Raw genomic sequence first — 18,125 nt, 5'->3', positions numbered from 1 at the left:
TCAACATCTTTTCTTCCTTCTAAATCAAGGAGTCAACTACCAAATGCAAGACAGAAATCTTAAGCAGAGTCAAAGACCTTTGGGCTATGTTTTTATTTCTCAGGTTTATCAACACTCTATAATTTTTACATTATTTAAGGACTTAACTTTCAATTAAAGGCTATTTTTCAGTAAAACAATTGCATTTTTTTTAAAAGGCAGCTTTTTGTTTCTTTTAAAAGGCAGCTTTTTGTTTCTTTGCTAGGATAGGTCAACCTTTGTAATATACTAAATAATCTCAGAGTTAATTAGCAAACATCACTTGAAACAAATTATTTGCAGTACATAAAAACACTAATACAAAACAAGGGAGTTTTTTTGTTTTACAGTATATAAAAACACTAATACAAAACAAGGGAGTTTTTTGTCTTACAATGCAAAATGAAATATACAAAAAACATTTGGGCAATATGTGTGTGCATGTATCTAGCAATACACTCAGGCACAATCTTTGCATGTAGAACTTATTTTGCAATACTACCCAAAAATAGTTTTAGCATACACACAAGTGCAGGTGGCCCTTCTCAAAGCATTGTTCTGTTACAAATAACACTACACAATGCTCCAAAAAGAGAGCTTGAGTCTAACTATAGCTAATTTTAAAAGATGATACCCCTGCCTACCACATTCCTCACCTGAGCTCTCCACAGCACCAAAAGCAAACACTTGATAGCTGTGTCATCCTTCTGGTGTTTCATTCAAAGCTGTTCTTGAACTTGCTCACACAACACCAACACATCACTCTTAATGCATTTTTACTAGCACTTAATTGCAGAGCAAGAATATTACTTCCCTCTATTAACACAGGCTACATATCCCTCTTGCCAACACATCCCTCAGTATCCTGTGGTTCTTTCAGACACAGACAGAAGAATGGTGGATGGGATTCAGATCCCAGTAAAGATCAGCCACCCAGACTGCCTCCCCACAAAGTCACAGATAAGACAGGTTTCACCTGCGAACCTCTCCGTATTCTTTATCCCTACATCTGCACTGCCATGCTTTTCTTCTCAGTGGAGGAAAGGCAACATGGGAACAAGCAGAATTAGTCAGAAGATTGAAAGATGAGCTTAGATAAACACCAGACTCAAACATAATATAAAACACAACAAAAAGAGTATTCTTTGGAATAAAGCTGGAGCTTTGTTCCAGCTTTTCTGTATTGTCAAAAGCAGTTTCATTGTAAAAATTATTTGATCAAAGATGCATTAAACAAGGTCTTGCTCCCCAGCTTTTCCCCTCTGCGTGAGGAAAGACAGCTTGAATGATAAACTCTAACATAACAATTCAGTGCTTCATCAACAGTTTTTGAAATGGTTTTAATGACCCAAAAAAAAAATTAAAAAAACCCAAATATGGAGAAATGCTTTCGGAAAAAAGAGAACAAATTTAAACTACTATCTTCAGAGGCTTTAAATTAATCTTCAGGTACTACATACTATCTGTTTACAACAACTTCAGCAAATAACAGAATCTCACCATGGACGAAGTAGTTCCAGCGCTTCAGAGAACTTATTGTTTAGAAACAAGTTCAGTGCCATTGAACATTCTTCCAAAGCACACTTGAGATCCATCTTGGATGCCCTAAAAAACAGATTCTTAGTTTACTTAAATTGTAAATATAAACAAGAAATAAAAACATATCTTTACTTTATGTAACACAGAAGGTCTTTTATAGTGATTTTGGTTTATTTCATTTTCAAAATTTAGCTTTTCAAAACCAAATCATATGCTTAACACTTTATCTATGTTACACAGGTACACTCTCTGCTTATTTAAATGATGTTTATGGCTTTGCCCTCCTATTCTTACCAGAAAAATTCTCAAAACTTATCAGTGTGTCCAAGCTCTCAATCTTTCCCATCAGTTCAAATGCTGTTCCAGACTGTATTCATATCAGAATCTCAAGAGAGGTGACAAGGTAATATTTGCATCCAAAAAAGCAGTAAACAGACACTCATTCAGAAAACAGGTATACTAAAAATAGTCCTGTCAGAAACCTGTAGATATATGCCTAAAGCTTTTGTTCGTCCTAATTCACATCAAGTAAAATCACTTGCACTTGCTTAAGCAGAAGCCGTCTCAACAAACCCACTCTTCGGCCAGTTCTGCCTGAAATACCCAGGAGCACTCACAAATTATTCCATGGGCCAAACTGGGGACAAACTGGATAATCATGGTAGTGATGTACAGCTAGAACTACACAGCCATCAATGTGCACAGCTGGATCTGCAAAAGATAATCTCTCTACAGCTTTAAAACAACAGGTTTAAACTAGATAATGGGCTTTATCCAAGTAAGGTTAAGCAGTGGTAAGCAACAGATCAGGTCAATGGGATAAATATTTAAGTACTGACCAGAGGAGAAGAACTCTGAAGGAGGAATTTCAGAAGAGAACAACAGAGGAGTGCAGCTGCTCTAAATCTAACAGCAACACAAATACAAAACAAACAAACAAAGAGGTGGACATGAAAATATGACTGGACAGGGGTTTTTTTACCCTCCAAAGAACAGTGTTAAAAAATAAAAAAAGGCTCACTTATAAAGACCAGAAGTTTTTTTAAAACACTGAATTTTATTAGCTAATTCTACGAATACCATCTGCTAGTGAAAAAATGCCAAATAAGTATTTTTTAGCTAGATTTAAAGGCTCATTTTTTTTTCTAGTACACAAGCAAAGACCTGAGTTAGTCCCTTAATAACGCATCATCCCTACCCACTGCGTGTTCCCATGCTTCTATATCTTCTTTTCACACTTGTATTTAACGAAACTCTTTCACTTCATCCATGCCTAGTTAGAGTACTCATTCCATTTGCTCTGCCTTTCCTGCTAGGAAGAATGGGTTAGTTGTTTTCAAAAGTTTTTCAAGAGGGTAAAAAAAAAAAGGGGGGGGAGGATTTTTCTTCTTTTAAATACCAAATTGGCAGCAGATGTCTTTAGGAGCAAAATAAAACACCACCATCACCACAACACCAGTAAATGAAGTTCATATCTACCAGACAGCAAGAATGAGTTTTTATTCTTTCATATTTGCACACTACAACCTATTTGTGACTAGCACTGAAGCAGTGGCCTGTTCCAAGTGGCTTCCCATACAAATGCCAGGGTCCATACCAAGGTGAGTGGAATCTTCAAAATTACAAAGGGCAAACGGCCCTTTTGGTCTCTCCCCCTTGCAGACATGTTTACTAACTTTGTGGTGGGCCAAGAGCTCTGTCAACTATGAGAACAGAAAAACCCCATGCGAGGCAATGTTCTACTACACAGAGTATAGAGAGTTACGAACAGTCATCTGAAGTCCGAGAGGGAAGAGAATGGTAAGCAAGACATCTATAACAACAGAGTTCACAAAACAATCTGAGGGAAGGTGGATCACTGGTAACTACAGGTAATTTAACAACTTCTATGTTGTAAATCTGCACACTTCCTGTAACCAGAAACTGCTGGAACTTCCCGTTGAAGGAAAAGCTAATCTTTATCCATTTAACACACCATGGATGTGATACCATTTTAGCTACAAGTGTGGACAGTTGGCCATCAGGCTCCCAAATCCCATCATACCACCAGCTCTAGCATCACCACAGTACATATCAGTATTTGCATAATGATTCCATAAACAAGGTCTTTAAACAACCTGGCACCATGTCAAAACTATCTCTCCCTAGTTAAATGGGTCAGCAGCAGATCTCTCCAGCACCTGGCTATCACATTCTTCCCCTCTTTTACAGACTAGCTCCCCTGATGCTGCCTGTGTGTGACAAAAGCCTGCAGACAGGGCAAACATTATTCCTTAAGTCCATATATTGACTGTTCCCTGCATCAAGCATACTTATGAAGTTACTTTGCCACTTCAGATAGAAAACTTGGGAAGCTAATTTTCTCAAACTGTTATTTCTGGTAAGTGAATCATGTTCTCTACCAGCGTGTCTCATTCCTGTTTCATTACTCTTCACATACATTTTCTACTGTTTTCCTACATCCTGCAGCAGAGCAACTTAACCAGAAGGATTCATTTCAACTCAGACTCATAACTTGATACCAGAATAATCAGAAGAAAGGAGCGCACTGACTCAGAAGCAACTTGGCTATCTTTGCTGGCATTTCTGTGCAGAGGCTCAGAATAAGCACATTTCCTCTTCTACTCTCAAAACATCACAAACCAATTCTACAGCAAGTTACTAGACTGATGAACAGTTCAGTCAGTAATGCTGACTCACACTCTCTTTCTGACTCATGTAAGTTTCCTTCTATCTTACTTTTTTCCCTACTTCCACATAGTTTTCCTGGAACTGACAGGAACTTTAACATTTTATTCACATTAGATGAGCATATTCTTTAATTTACCCCAGAACAGTTTAAATTAACACTACTTCAGTGACATTATTATGGATTTAACACCTAGTGTTGTGGCTTAACTCCAGCCGACAGCCAAGTCCAGGCAGCCACTTGCTCACTCCCCTACCAGTGGGATCAGGGAGAAAACTGGAAGGGTAAAAGCTAGGAAACTCATGAGTTGAGATAAAGACAGTTTAATAGGGAAATAAAAAGCCATGCACACAAGCAGAGCAAAACAAGGAACTAATTCACTGCTTCCCATGGGCAGGCAGGTGTTCAGCCATCATCTCCAGGAGAGCATGGGCCCCCATCACATGTAATGGGGACTTGAGAAGACAAATGTCATCACTCCAAATGTCCCCCCTTCCTCCTTCTTCCCCCCACTTTATATACATAGCATTATGTCATATGGTATAGAATATCCCTTTGGGGCCCAGTTTGGGTCACCTGCCCCTGCTGTGCCTCCTCCCAATATCCCACATACATGCAGTCTCCTCGCCAGTGTGGCAGTACAAAAAGCAGAAAGGGCCTTGGCTGTGTACAAGCCCGGCTCAACAATAACAAAAACAGCTCATATTATCAACCCTACGTTCAGCACTAAGTTGAAACACAGCCCCACACCAGCCACTGTGAAGAAGGTTAACTCTACCCCAGCCAAAGCTAACACTTATCCACCCCTTATTCCATACTCTTTATGTCACACCAGGTTTCACACTTCCCAATATCCCATCACCTTCCCTACTTATCTGTTACAATAGCTACACAGACATCACTCCCCTAGTCTGTGGAACACCTCAGTCAAATGTTCATAAAATGCCCACAAAAAAAAAAAGTTTGTTGAATTCGGTCACTTTGGCCTTCATCCGTGGTAACGCCTTTCCAGCCAGGCAGTGATGTCTTGCCACACTGTAGCAACCCAGATGGGTTTACCCCTAGGTTGCCAGTTACTCTGCTCCCACTGCTGCTAAGACCCCCACAGGGCCACCACCCATGAATCAGCACAGAGGTAAAAAAAAAGAATTGGCCATTTCTCTCGTTCAGCAATGTCTAAGGCCAACTGGACGGCTTTCATTTCTGTGAACTGACTCAATTCATGTTCCCCTCCAGCAATTTCTGTGACTTGTCATAGAGGACTCCATACAGCTGCTTTCCCACAAGACAGAAGGATTCATCAGTAAACAAGGCATGTTGCTTCTCAAGTTTCTGAGAATTTATCATATAGTGGGGCCTCTTCAGCACATGTCTGGTGACATTCCAAAAATCTCTGCCTTCTGGCCAGTCCATGATCAATTCTAAGTTTCCTGGACAACAAGGGTTTCCTATCCAAACTCCTTATATGATCAGCACAAGCCCTTCACTCCGTCTAGCATCTGCTACATGATTTATAGAGGAGACCCTCCCTTTGCCCATCCAATTCAACACAGGTAACCGTGGTGCCAGAAGTTGTATTTCAGTACCAATCATCTCCAAAGTGGCTCTGACACCTTGAAAGCTCCTTTTCAGTTAGAGCACAGTGGGCTTCAGATCCTCTGTATGCTCAGCTCCAAAAACCTAGAGGTCAGCCTCAAGACTCCCCTGGTGCTTTCTGCCAGAGGTTCCAGGTAGGTCCACTCTCTCCAGCCGCAATAAAAAGCACAAGTTTTACATCCCGCCCAAGGGCTACAGTGTGAACTATCTCCTACTTGATTCGTTCAAAGGCTTGTTGCAGCTCAGGGCCCTATTTGAAATCATTCTTCTTCCAGGTCACTTGCTATATAGGGCTTAAAATCAGACTGCAATTTGGAATGTGCATTCTCCAAAATCCCACAACACCTAAAAATGCTTATGTTTTCTTCTTGTTAGTTGGTGGGGACATCACTGTTATCTTATTCATAACATCCATTGGGATCTGACAGCGTCCATCTTGACATCTGATTCCTAAAAGCTGGATTTCCTGTGTAGGTCCCTTTAGCTTACTCTTGTTTTATGGCAAAACCAGCTTTGGATTATTTGCTTTCTTTTCTCAAAAACCTCTTCTGCTGTATTTCCTCATGAAATGGTATTAATACATTGCAAGTGTTCCAGAGCTTCACCTTGTTCCAGCACAGTCTTGATCAGTCCGTGGCAGATGATACGGCTGTGTTTCCTTCCCACGAGCAGTCGATTCCAGGTACTACTAGACACAGGTGCAAATAAAAGCAAACTGTGGCCTACACTCTGCTGCCAAAGGGATTGAGAAAAACACAATAGTGTCAATTGTGGCACCACTTGGCTGCCTTTGATTCCGGCTGTTATTGAAGTTCCAGCATGTCCAGTACAGCAGGACTCAGAGGTGATGTGACTTCATTCAGGCCACAACAGTTTACTGTCAGCCTTCATTCTCCATAGGACTTTCACACTGGCCAAATGGGGCTGTTAAAGCATAAGCAAGTCCTTCTGATCACTCATCAGCTCTCTAGGCGACAAATTAGCATATAAATGGGAATTAGAGAGTCTGTGTTGGTGAAATACTGCTTCTGGTGCACTGTTGTGGTAGCAATTGGCACCTGCTGTTCTTCAACCCCAGAACAAAAGGGACATCTGAAATATCCTCCATCTCCAGGACAGGTATGCTGGAAGCCCACTAACAGCCTTTCAAATCCTTGAGATATTCCCTCTCCTGAGATAGTCTATGCCAAGGATGCACAAAGCCTCTGGTCCCGTCAAGACAGGGTACTTCTGCCACTCATTCTGATCAGGTTAATCTCAGCCTCCAATACAGTCAGCTGTTTGGATCTCCCTGTCACTCCAGAAATCCAAATGGATTCCATCCCCACATAGCTTGATGACATTAGGGTACACTGTGCACCAGTGTCTCCTAAAGCCTTGTACTCCTGTGGGGCTGCTGTGCCAGGCCATCAAATCCACACAGTCCAATAAACCTGGTTGTTCCTCTCCTCCCCCCACATGGAGGCAGGGCCCTTCTAATACTGGTCACAAGGTTCTCCACTAATATCTTGCAAAAATGGAACTTCTCTCCATCTGTTACAATCTGATTTAAACCCAGAAGAGTAAAAAAACCTAAGTCTCTGCGTATAAAATGGAAAGAACTTTCAAGGTTCGAAATATACCCAAAAAACATGATTAAAACCAAACAAGGTTAGATGTTGGTGCCAAAAAATTGATATATTTTATTTAGTAGTAAGGGAGGCAAAGAGAAAGAAAGAGAGAAGAAAGAAAAAAAGAAATAGAAAAACGAGTTGTGCGTGGGTGATGGGGGGACAGAAAGAGTGACAGAGGTTAGGCAGAAGAATAACACCCTTCTGCGAGTCCCAAGGACGTCTCGTTGATCCCCTCCATCTGGTCTTGGTGGTGACGGTCCCTTGCTGCTGTGCCATGACATGCCGGAAGGTATAGAATCCCGTGGATTAATATACGTTTGGGCCAGGTGGGAACACCCACGTGCCTCCCTTGCAGGGGGGGCCAGTTTGACACCTGCAAGACTCTGGATCTATTGCATCATGCTGCAGCGCTCCGGCGCAGTGTCTGGGGACCCCTTGGGAGGGCCTTTTATGGGTCATGTCACCCCCTCTGTCCTTCATGTGGGTGCAGCTTCTCCCCAGGTGAAGGGGCCCCTCAGCTGGGCTGGTCTGCACAGCAGAGGATGGGAGTTCGCTGCCTCTCACCTGAGGCTCTCCATCACAGCCAAAGCCTCTTTTCCCCCCCACCCTTTGAGGTGAGGGTCTGTTTGAACCTGGCAGATGATAGCCCTGGGGCTGTTGTCTCCACTCCGAAGGTGTTAAGCATTTCTCTGTGAACATATTCCTCTTCCCCAGCTCTGAGCTGTTACTTCATCTGATCTTCATCAGCGAGCAGTGTAGGGCCTCGTTCAGGGTATGGTGGTCTTCTCTGCAGCTTTTGCAATACAGTTTTGCTATAATAGGCAGAAGTTCTTCATGAAAATGTTCAATTCATAAACGATAACATTTCAGTCTCTGACACCATAGAGTCAGTAGTACGATTGGACTTTTCATTCTGCCTGAAAAAGTGTTCATGGGAGACTGAAACAGCAACTTCCCTGGAAAAACTCCTAATTATGGTTGTTTTTCCCTGCAATTCCTGCACCCGTGCATCTAGTATCGATGTAGGTTATCCATCCCACTTCATTGTATCATCTTCGTGGTCCTGCAGGTAAAACCACAGGGTACCCAGTGGTGCGTATCTTCTATATCCTCTCTCTGGAGCAAGAGGACACCTGCTGTCAGTTGGTGAAATACAGGCCCACGCAGATCAGGAGCAGGACGTAGTCCCTCTGAACTGCCGGAGCTCCTGAGTCAGTTTATCAGTTAGTGTCACTGGTCACCAATCTGGGGTCTATATTCAGTACTGCAGGCACCTTTGTGCTTTGGGAGTCACCTGCTGGGAACAATTAATAATCACATCTTTGTTCTTTTTTCCTCAGAGGAACAGCCTATGGGGGAGACACCTTCTCCCCCGATGCAATGATGGAGGAAGGAATACTTTCTTCATACTCCCTGAGTTGCCAAATTGTATCACCGGCTGGTGGTGGTGCATCATCTTTCCAAATTACTGTTGTCAAGGGATTTCATGCGCCCTTGCTGCACTCTGTAGAAATTTCTGCCACATGGGTAATTGACACAAGACGTGGTCTGGATCTGTGAGGACCTGAGCATCGTCCACATCAAAATACATGATTTCTTGCACAGATAATTCCCTTAGGAATTGAGTAACACTCTCTACTGCAGTTCATCTGCCTAAGTTACAAGGAATATAATCTTTATAGGAATACCTTTCCCCTTCACACTTGATAAGAATCACCTCCAGAGACTAAAGACTCGTGTCTTTTTTCCCATTGCTTTGTCAATGTCCTTAGCAAGTGATCCCAGCCTGGCTTCCTTACCATCTCATTCCACACTGTTGGCTCCATTGTCCCACCAGCAGACCAGACAGGCAATAATACAGTCATGGATGATGGCTGGAATATTTTCACGTCTCCCAGAGCTCACTTACGGATAGGGATCACATCATGTCTCTTCTGGTTCCTGTTATGGCCTTGATAACGGCTCTGAAAAATCACCCTTGTGATGGTCCTGCTTCATCATCTTCACCCTCCTTGTCCTCCTTGACTGTTTTGACTGGGTGACTTTCATGTACATTTCTTCTGCTTCTGTGCAGGAGCCACTGACACTGACCCATGTTCATTCTCTGCTTCACTGGTTTCAGTGGCAGTGCCTGTCAGTGGGAATAGAGCAGTCACAGTGTCTGTCAGGTGGCTGGAGCAGCTTCAGGGCCTGTTGTCATCTCATTCTCAGATTTAGAGACCTTCTTTTCCTCCTGCAGGTACTGAGCAGTGTTGAACATGGTGACAGAACACCTTTTTTCAACATTTTACTAGTTTTTCTGGATTCTGCACTTGTCCAGGGGTAAGGTGCACATACTCTGAAAGTTCCCACTGCCCTAGATACTGGCCCATACAACCCCCCCCACACTCTGCCCTTCTGAATTATCCAGATTTCGGGCAGATCTCTACATAATGTTCTTAATTATTTGTCTGACCTTAAACAAGGCCTGAACCATATGCAACAACATGCTGGCTCCCAGCAAAAAAACCCAGGCTGGTTTGAAGGGTAGTCAAATGATGTCAAAAAGCTTTAAGATCTTGACCACTGTAACCAGCCTGGAAGGAAGGAAAAAAAGGAGGAGAAAAAGATACAGGAAGCTGTCTCTCCCATAGGCTGTTCCTCTGAGGAACAAAAAACAAAGATGTGATTATTAATTGCTCCGAGCAGGTGACTCCCAAAGCACAAAGGTACCTACAATACTGAATACAGACACAAGGTTGGTGACCAGTGGCACTATCATATGATATACGCTGATCCTATGAAATACGCCACAGAGAACACGTACTGCAAGTAAAGCACTGCTGGTATAATACAGACAAAATACCACAAGTACCAGAGCAAATAAATCCACATTGTAACCAGCAACTATTAAACCAATACAATGAATGTTTATAACAATCTTATTTTAACACATTCTGGTCAGATCTGTCCTGATCTCAACCCTTTGTGCCCCACACTGGACACCAAAGGAGACTGTTGTGGTTTAATCCTAGCCGGCAGCCAAGCCCCATGCAGCCACTCACTCACACACACCAGTGGGATCAGGGAGGGAATTGGAAGGGTGAAAGCTAGAAAATGTGTGGGTTGAGATAAAGACAGTTTAATAGGGAAAACAAAAGCTATACAGACAAGCAAAGCAAAACAAGGAATCAATTCACTGCTTCCTATGGGCAGGCAGGTGTTCAGCCATCTCCAGGAGAGCAGGGTGCAATCATGCATAATGGTGACATGGAAAGACAAACACCATCACTCTGAATGTCCTCCCTTCCCTCCTTCTTCCCCTCACTTTATATACTGAGCCTGATGTCATATGGTCTGGACTATCCCTTTGGTCAGTTGGGGTCACCTGAATCATAGAATCACACAAAATTAACTACGTTGGAGAAGACTTTTGAGATCACCAAGTTCAACCTACGACTGAACACCACTGGGTCAGCTACAACATGGCACTAAATGCTACATCCAATCTTTCCTTAAACACCTTCAGGGATGGTGGCTCCACCACCTTCCTGGGAAGCCCACTCTAACAGCCAGTCACTCTTTCTGTGAAGAAATTCTTCCTAATGTCCAACCTGGACCTTCCCTCATGCAGCTTAAGACTATGTCCTCTAGTCATGTCACTGGTTGCCGGCAAAAAGAGCCCAACCCCCACCTGGCTACGGCCTCCTTTCAGGCAGTTGTAGAAAGTGATAAGGTCACCCCTGGGCCACCTCTTCTCCAGGCTAAACACTCCCAGCTCCCTCAGCCACACCTCATAGCACTTGTGCTCCAGACCTCTCATCAACTCCATTGTCCTTCTCTTTACACACTCCAGCATCTCAACATCCTTCCTAAATTAGGGGGCCCAACACTGGACACAGCACCCAAGGTGCAGCCTGACCTGTGCTGGGTACAGGGGGATAATCCCTGCCCTGGTCCTGCTGGCCACACTGTTGCTGATCCAGGCCAGGATGCCACTGGCCTTCTTGGCCACCTGGGCACAGCTGGCCCGTGTTCAGCTGCTGTCAGTCACTACCCCCAAGTGCATTTCTGCCTGGCCACTGTCCAGTCACTCTGTCCCAGCCTGTAGCCCTGCCTGGGGCTGTTGTGGCCAAAGTGCCACTTGGCCTTGTTAAACCTCATATTGTTGGACTTGGTCCATGAATCCAGCCTGTGCGGGTCCCTCTGCAGAGCTTTCCTATGCTCTAGCAGATTGACACTTGCACCCAACCTGGCATCTGCTAATTTGCTGATGGTAGCCTTAATCTCCCCATCCAGATCATCAATAAAGATATGAAACAGGACTGGCCCCAGCACTGATCCCTGGGGGACCCCACCAGTGACCACCCACCAACCGGACGCAGCACCATTCACCGCTCTCTGGCCCGGCCATCCAGCCAGTTCTTAACCCAGCAAAGGGTGCTCCTGTCCAAGCCATGGGCTGCCAGCTTGTCCAGGAGAGTGCTGTGGGAGATGGTGTCAAAGGCTTTGCTGAAGTCCAGGTAGACACAGCCTTCCCCTCATCCACCAGGTGGGTCATCTGGTTATAAAAGGAGATCAGGTTGGTCAGGCAGGACCTGCATCTCCGAAATCCATGCTGGCTGTCCCTGTTGTGTGCCACTCCAAGCTCCCATGCACTCCCAGCCTCCTCACCACTGCTGTAGTACAGAAAAGGCAGAAAAGGCCTTGGCTCTGTGTAAGCTCTGCTCAGCAGTTACAAAAACATCTCTGTATTATCGACCCTGTGTTCAGCACAAATCCAAAATACAGCCCCATACCAGCAACTGTGAAAAAAGTTAACTCTACCCCAGCCAAAACCAGCACAATCTCATTCACTTCAAAATGAAAAAAGGAACAGAAAAATGTGCTATACTGAACATTATACAAAGATAATAATGTCACATTACAAGCAGAATAAAATATTACTCTGTTACAGTCCAGACATTTTAGGGATACTTTTTCCGCAACATGTGACATTTTTTAAGTTTTCCTCTCACTACTATTTCAAATTTCTTTTATGAAAAAAAGAGGAAATGTTCTGAATTCCAGCAACAGTTTGTGTCTCTTGAGCTTGGTGCTGAACTACTCATGAAACTGTTCCAATTCAGAGGGGATGTACTGTCCATAAGCAAGTTATTAGCAACTTTAAGAAGATTCTTCTAATAAACTACTTGGAACCACAAAAGAAAAAAAGCATAAGAATATGACCTGAAAACCCCCAGATACACTGGAATACTATTACAATGACAGTCCCCAGGATGTACACAGACAAGAACATTATTAATTTAAAATGTCAAAACAGTTTACAGCTTAAGCCACTTTCCTTTTTTCCACCCTCTACAGATTAATTTAAAAGGGAGCATAACTACTAGCCTAAAACAAATGAAAAGTCACTGTGTTAGTATTTCAAAGTTATTTAAACATGAGTAATGAGTTAGACAATGACGTCTATCTCTCCATAGCAGGCCTCAGTGTAAGAGTATTCCTGAAAAGCCAATACATAGCTAAAGTTAAACATTAACTTGGTACATGTTGCCTGTCTTTGTATTTGCAGAAGATTTAGTAAGTTTTTAACAATCACCCCAGGCGCAATGATTTACCAACTCTTCTCTTGGAAGGGGATTCAGGAGCTAGAAATGGGAGAACTGCAGAAAAAAAATTACCCGTAATCCACCACTGCCTTCCACATTTTATATTACATATTTAGGACTGAGTCCCACATCACTTTATTAGTATCAGCTGCACTGAAATGTTCAAGCAACACTTAACTACCATGAATAGGGATTGAAGCACTTAGTTTTTAAACTTCTAAAAGTAGAAGTTTTGTTGGCTTTTTTTACGACACAGCCAAAATAATCAGCCTTATCTGATAAACAACATTGCATTGCCAGCAAATTGGTTTTGTTCAGCTACTTTTTTTATCAGTGGAAGTCTCACTACAGTTACTGAAAATATTTGTAATTATTAGTGGGAATAAAGCAAAATTTCAAGTAATAAAGACCACAAAAATGTGAAACTAGCAATAACAATTTAATTTTAAGATAATCATATTAAGATGCAAATCTGACACAAACTAAAGGAATAAAAATAAGGTACTCTAAAAAATGCAGGGTATACAGAGAGAATGCTATTTTGAGTATAAGTATCAAGAAAACAAGATGCATTACAATTAAGAGAACATTTTCCCAGGACATAAATACCTTAGCAAACAAGTAACCCTTAACATTTACAGAAGCTTAAACAGAAGAAGAATCTTTTAGAGGCATTTGTTTCCATAAACTTAAATAAAAACCACCCTGTATGTGAACTACAGTACCAACAGGTAAAGCAGCAAGAAGCTACCATCTGGAGTACTCTTCTTGAGCAACATTTATGCAAGCATCTGCTAGAGTATTTACTGCCAAGCTAATGATGACAAAACAGTTTTTAAATGGATTGCTCTCAGTTGGTTCTTGTCTTCTGCAGGAAGATTGTTACGTCAAATAGTCATAATACATTGTCAAAATCTGATACTGTAACGATTCAGAATGTTTCTATACTTCCTGAAGTAGCTTTTTCCCTTTGTAGCAATGAATGGGTTCAAAAACACTCGATTTTGAACTGTTTACGTTCTACCATGTCAAAAAGAATAACTATCTTTTTGTCAGTTTTGAACAGCCACAACATGACTTCTTAATGGCAAATAACAGTTGATCCTCACTAGAATCAATTCCATGGTTCCATTTTCTTGGCTAGAAGGCTCTGGGTATTTTTGAACACTGCTCTACTTTAACTTCGCCAATCCGTTGAAAAGCCCAAGAACAGAGGTCATTTTAAAGCTTTTTAGCTGATAGGATCCCTCTTCCTCTCCCTCCATGTATCAAGGGGACTATGTGCAGACACACTGTGCTTCTTCCACACATGTGGCACTGAGCTATGTGCTGATGTGTACTGCCATGCCTGCTTAGCATAAAATAAACTCAAATCCAGCCCTTTGAGGGCTGGAACCCACTGTCTCTCTGGAAGACTTTCTCCCAGACAACATCAAATGCTGCACTAAAACTACACTACCAAAGGTCACAGTTTACAGGTCACAGAGATACCATTAAATCATCACTTCATGTTCATGTCTTGCATAGCTTTACATTGCCAAAATGCACTTGATGTCCTCTTGCCTGGTTTTACTATACATCAAAGATCCAAAACATTTGAAAAACTGTCACCACCACATAACTACTCTTTTTTTAGACTCAAATGACCCAGACACCTTTTATTACTATAGCAAAAGTCTATTCCTGGCATCCTTCTTTTTGCTGTGTGTTTTAATTTTAAACTACGCTTCATATTAGAAGTATGTCACTAGGACAAGGATACCATCATCTGTAATTCTGCAATATTTAAAAATCATGCTTTAAGAAAAAGGAAATTGTTAAGGAACAGGTTCTTTGTTGTTGTTTTCTGTCAGTCATCAGACATCCAAACACTGGAAGTCCTGTCATAGTCTACTGCTACTTCTGTCTCAGTGAACTGGAAAGAGTCATCCTTTACCACAGTAGAGACACTTCTTCTCTACCTAGCTCTGTAAAATACCAGTACAAACCCCGTATCTCTTATTTTCTTCAACTATTTAATCTTTCACCAACATGTGTCCATTCCTCTTGTGATTCAACATCTTGTCTCTATAAGGCGTCATATTCTTTCAATAAGCTTTAAGCAGAAAATGCAAATCCTCTCTGTGGGAAACAAGAAACATCCCTACCACGTTTGTCTAAGGAAACACCAGTGAACTACAGTTCTTAGGACCTATTTAATGTTCCTCCAAAGAGCAGGCAATCTCCTATGTCTGAAAAGTTTGCAGGATTGCTTATCTCCTCATGAACATTTTTCTAATGGTTTGTCCTTGAAATATCTATTATAAGGCTGCATTTGATGTTTTTATATGCAAAGCTAGCAATTGCAAAGATTTGAAATGTCTAACAGGAACTACTTTCACATTAAGACTAGCATACATTGATGTGTATTTATTACATCTGAGCAAACATACAGAAAACTCAGATATTACTTTTGTTATCTGGAAATATATATTCAAATAAATTTCTTCATATTTTGAAAGCATCAGACTCCTCACCACTAAGTTTGTAATTTGAAAAGAAAAATGGCTTTTGCATCTTATCCCTCTCATCCACCACTCATATACAAGCCAACAGTAATACTTCGGTTTTCTGCCTAGAGCTGTGCCAAAATTTAGTTTGGATCCTTTCCCAAGGGACAACATTATCTGCTATAACTTTTATCAGTTATTTGCACAGACATAAAGCTGCAACACAAGTCATCAGAAGGTGAGATACTTGTAGGAGTACTATTTACCTGCCACAGAGCAGTGGGTTGCACTCGTTCTCATGGCAAAAGCCCACCAAGAGTATCACGACATGAAGCAAAATAACTTGTTGCAAAATACTACTGAGATATTCTGTTAGGTCTACATTTTTCATTCTATATCGTTTAGTGAAGGATGGCTGAAGGTAATACAATGCACTGACACATACAGGAAATGTTCAAAAAAGCAAAAGGAAATAGCTTTTTAGTTCTGCTGGATTTTCTTATACAAGGGACTAGTCTTAAATCTCACAAGTGAGAGACTTCTGTATGATTTGGTTTTAAAGAAATACAAACGGAAGTGCACGATCTTCAGGAACACTTTCCGCATCAAGTCTGAAACTAAGGAATTCTCATGAACGTGTATTATTCTGAGGGACTACTGACATGCAAGAAACTGCACACACACCTCAATCCCACAGTAGGCTAGAGCTGGCACATATCTTTCAGTATCTTGCTGGACAGGTACAGAACTCAGCCTCTGCAGGGCCATCAGGCAAGCCTCATGAAACTGATATTTTATTCTTTTGCCTATGGGCATGCTAGGCATACCTCTCACCCAGAGAGTAATTCAGAAATGCAGAATCAAATGGAGTAACCCGTCTCACAGTTGGACATTTCTTGCTGCTAACATATTAAAGCATATTAAACCCTTGACATTAAAGGGATCACAGTATTTTGAAATGGCCCATCACATCCAGTTTATGAACCAAATAGGATTTTTAAACCTTTTTTGTTAGTTTAAAGTAATACTGGCAAGATACAAGATCACGTGATCAGTATTTTTTCTAATGCAAACAGAAAAATTGTTGCCAACTCTTTTACCATTTTACCTAAAACCCAGTCTTCAACACCACTTATAACTACACAACAGAAGAATGGCTAAAAGCCATAAGAAAAATGCTGTAAGCCATACAGCTAGGAATTTGGAATTTTTTGCAATTTATATAAATCATTTCCTATCCTAGGCTATTACCATTATTACAGAAAGTCTGAAAACTTCAGCCATCTGGTCAGTACAGCAAATGGTAACTTATTTTACCCATGTATTAAATTCACTAGTCATACCTCCATAGCAAATTCTACATTCATTATGCACACATCCCTTTTTATGAGAAGCACGAATTTTAGGTAAATAAAATATTTATGGTAAGCACTGAAAAAAAATTTCTTGCCAATGCAAGGCAGACGTTATTCCTCTGAAGGCTCACTGTCTTCACTGTTTCAAAACTTCACGAATGGATGAGATAGTCTGTATGCTAAATATTCATTTAAAAACCCAACTGGCAGCCAAACTATGCAGTGCTGTGCTAGACAAATTTGCAGAAATTTGCAGAAATTACTTCCTGAAGTAGATTGTAGGTAGGTAGTAGATAGTATGCAGAAATTACTTTAAAATTATAAAATTTAAAATTAAATTAAATTATAATTTTAAAATTTATACTAAAATGCATTCAACATCAGCCAACTTTTCAAAATAAATAAATAAAAATAATCAAAAAAACCCACCAGAAAACACACAACTGATGAACATCCTTTAAATGGTTATTTAGTTTAAAATACATTAGGTTACATAGTCCAGTGTTTGGGTAAAACCATCAGGGTAACACACTTATTTTTCACTTATTCCTCCCTTAGGACTTCCTCACACTGTATTTTAAATCTTATTCTATAGCAGAGAGACAAAGAGCACTGTTTCTACTCAAGCCCTTCCTGAGTACTAGCTTTCATTTGAATTTTCAGAGACATCTACCAACCCACAGAGCTGGTAACAGCAGCACATGATGCAAACACCATGGTAGAAAGCAATGCAGATCCGTGTCACTGCATCTTCCTCCTAACACTACCCGACTATGAGACTGCAGCATTTAGCTGGCTATTTGTAAATCTGTATCAGTGAATTTCTGGATCACTGCTGCAATACCAAGGGATCTGCCTATACGATCCTTTGAATGATCAAGCCAACTCACCACTAGGGCATTTTCCTTTCCTTTAATGGTACTGGGGTTTTTGTTTCAATTTTTGGGGGGTTTTGTTTATTGTTGGGTTTGGTTTGTTGCTTGAGATTTTTAAAATTAAATTATTTCTCCTCCCTCAACTTACAGCTGTGGCAGAAAAGATGATGCAGAGCAAAAAGAAACAGTAGCTGATATTACACATTTGTATACATAAAGAGAAAGCACTGAAAACAGTTTTTCAAAAGGAACAGCTGCGGAAAAGGAGTTGGAGCTCTCAGAAAAACAGAGGCAGTGAGAAGGGAAGAGATAACTGAGGGAGGAAAAAAAGAGGTAGTTGCTCCTATTGAAAACCAACCA

General features: G+C 41.3%; 1 protein-coding gene across 4 annotated transcripts in view; it reads right to left on the bottom strand.

Moving 5' to 3' along the window:
* The window catches only part of TTC39B (tetratricopeptide repeat domain 39B), a 76,294-nt gene that overhangs the window by 23,624 nt on the left and 34,545 nt on the right, over positions 1-18,125 (bottom strand). For all 4 annotated transcript variants that reach the window (XM_032095672.1, XM_032095671.1, XM_032095673.1 and 1 more), the window contains one exon: positions 1,519-1,623. In XM_032095672.1, coding sequence (XP_031951563.1) covers positions 1,519-1,623 — 105 coding nt within the window. The remainder of the gene's footprint in view (positions 1-1,518; positions 1,624-18,125) is intronic.

The sequence above is a fragment of the Corvus moneduloides genome, chromosome Z (genome assembly GCF_009650955.1).
Source record: "Corvus moneduloides isolate bCorMon1 chromosome Z, bCorMon1.pri, whole genome shotgun sequence".
Taxonomy (NCBI): domain Eukaryota; kingdom Metazoa; phylum Chordata; class Aves; order Passeriformes; family Corvidae; genus Corvus; species Corvus moneduloides.
The sequence above is the reverse complement of the archived record's forward strand: the minus strand, read 5'-3'. Positions and strand labels throughout refer to the sequence as shown.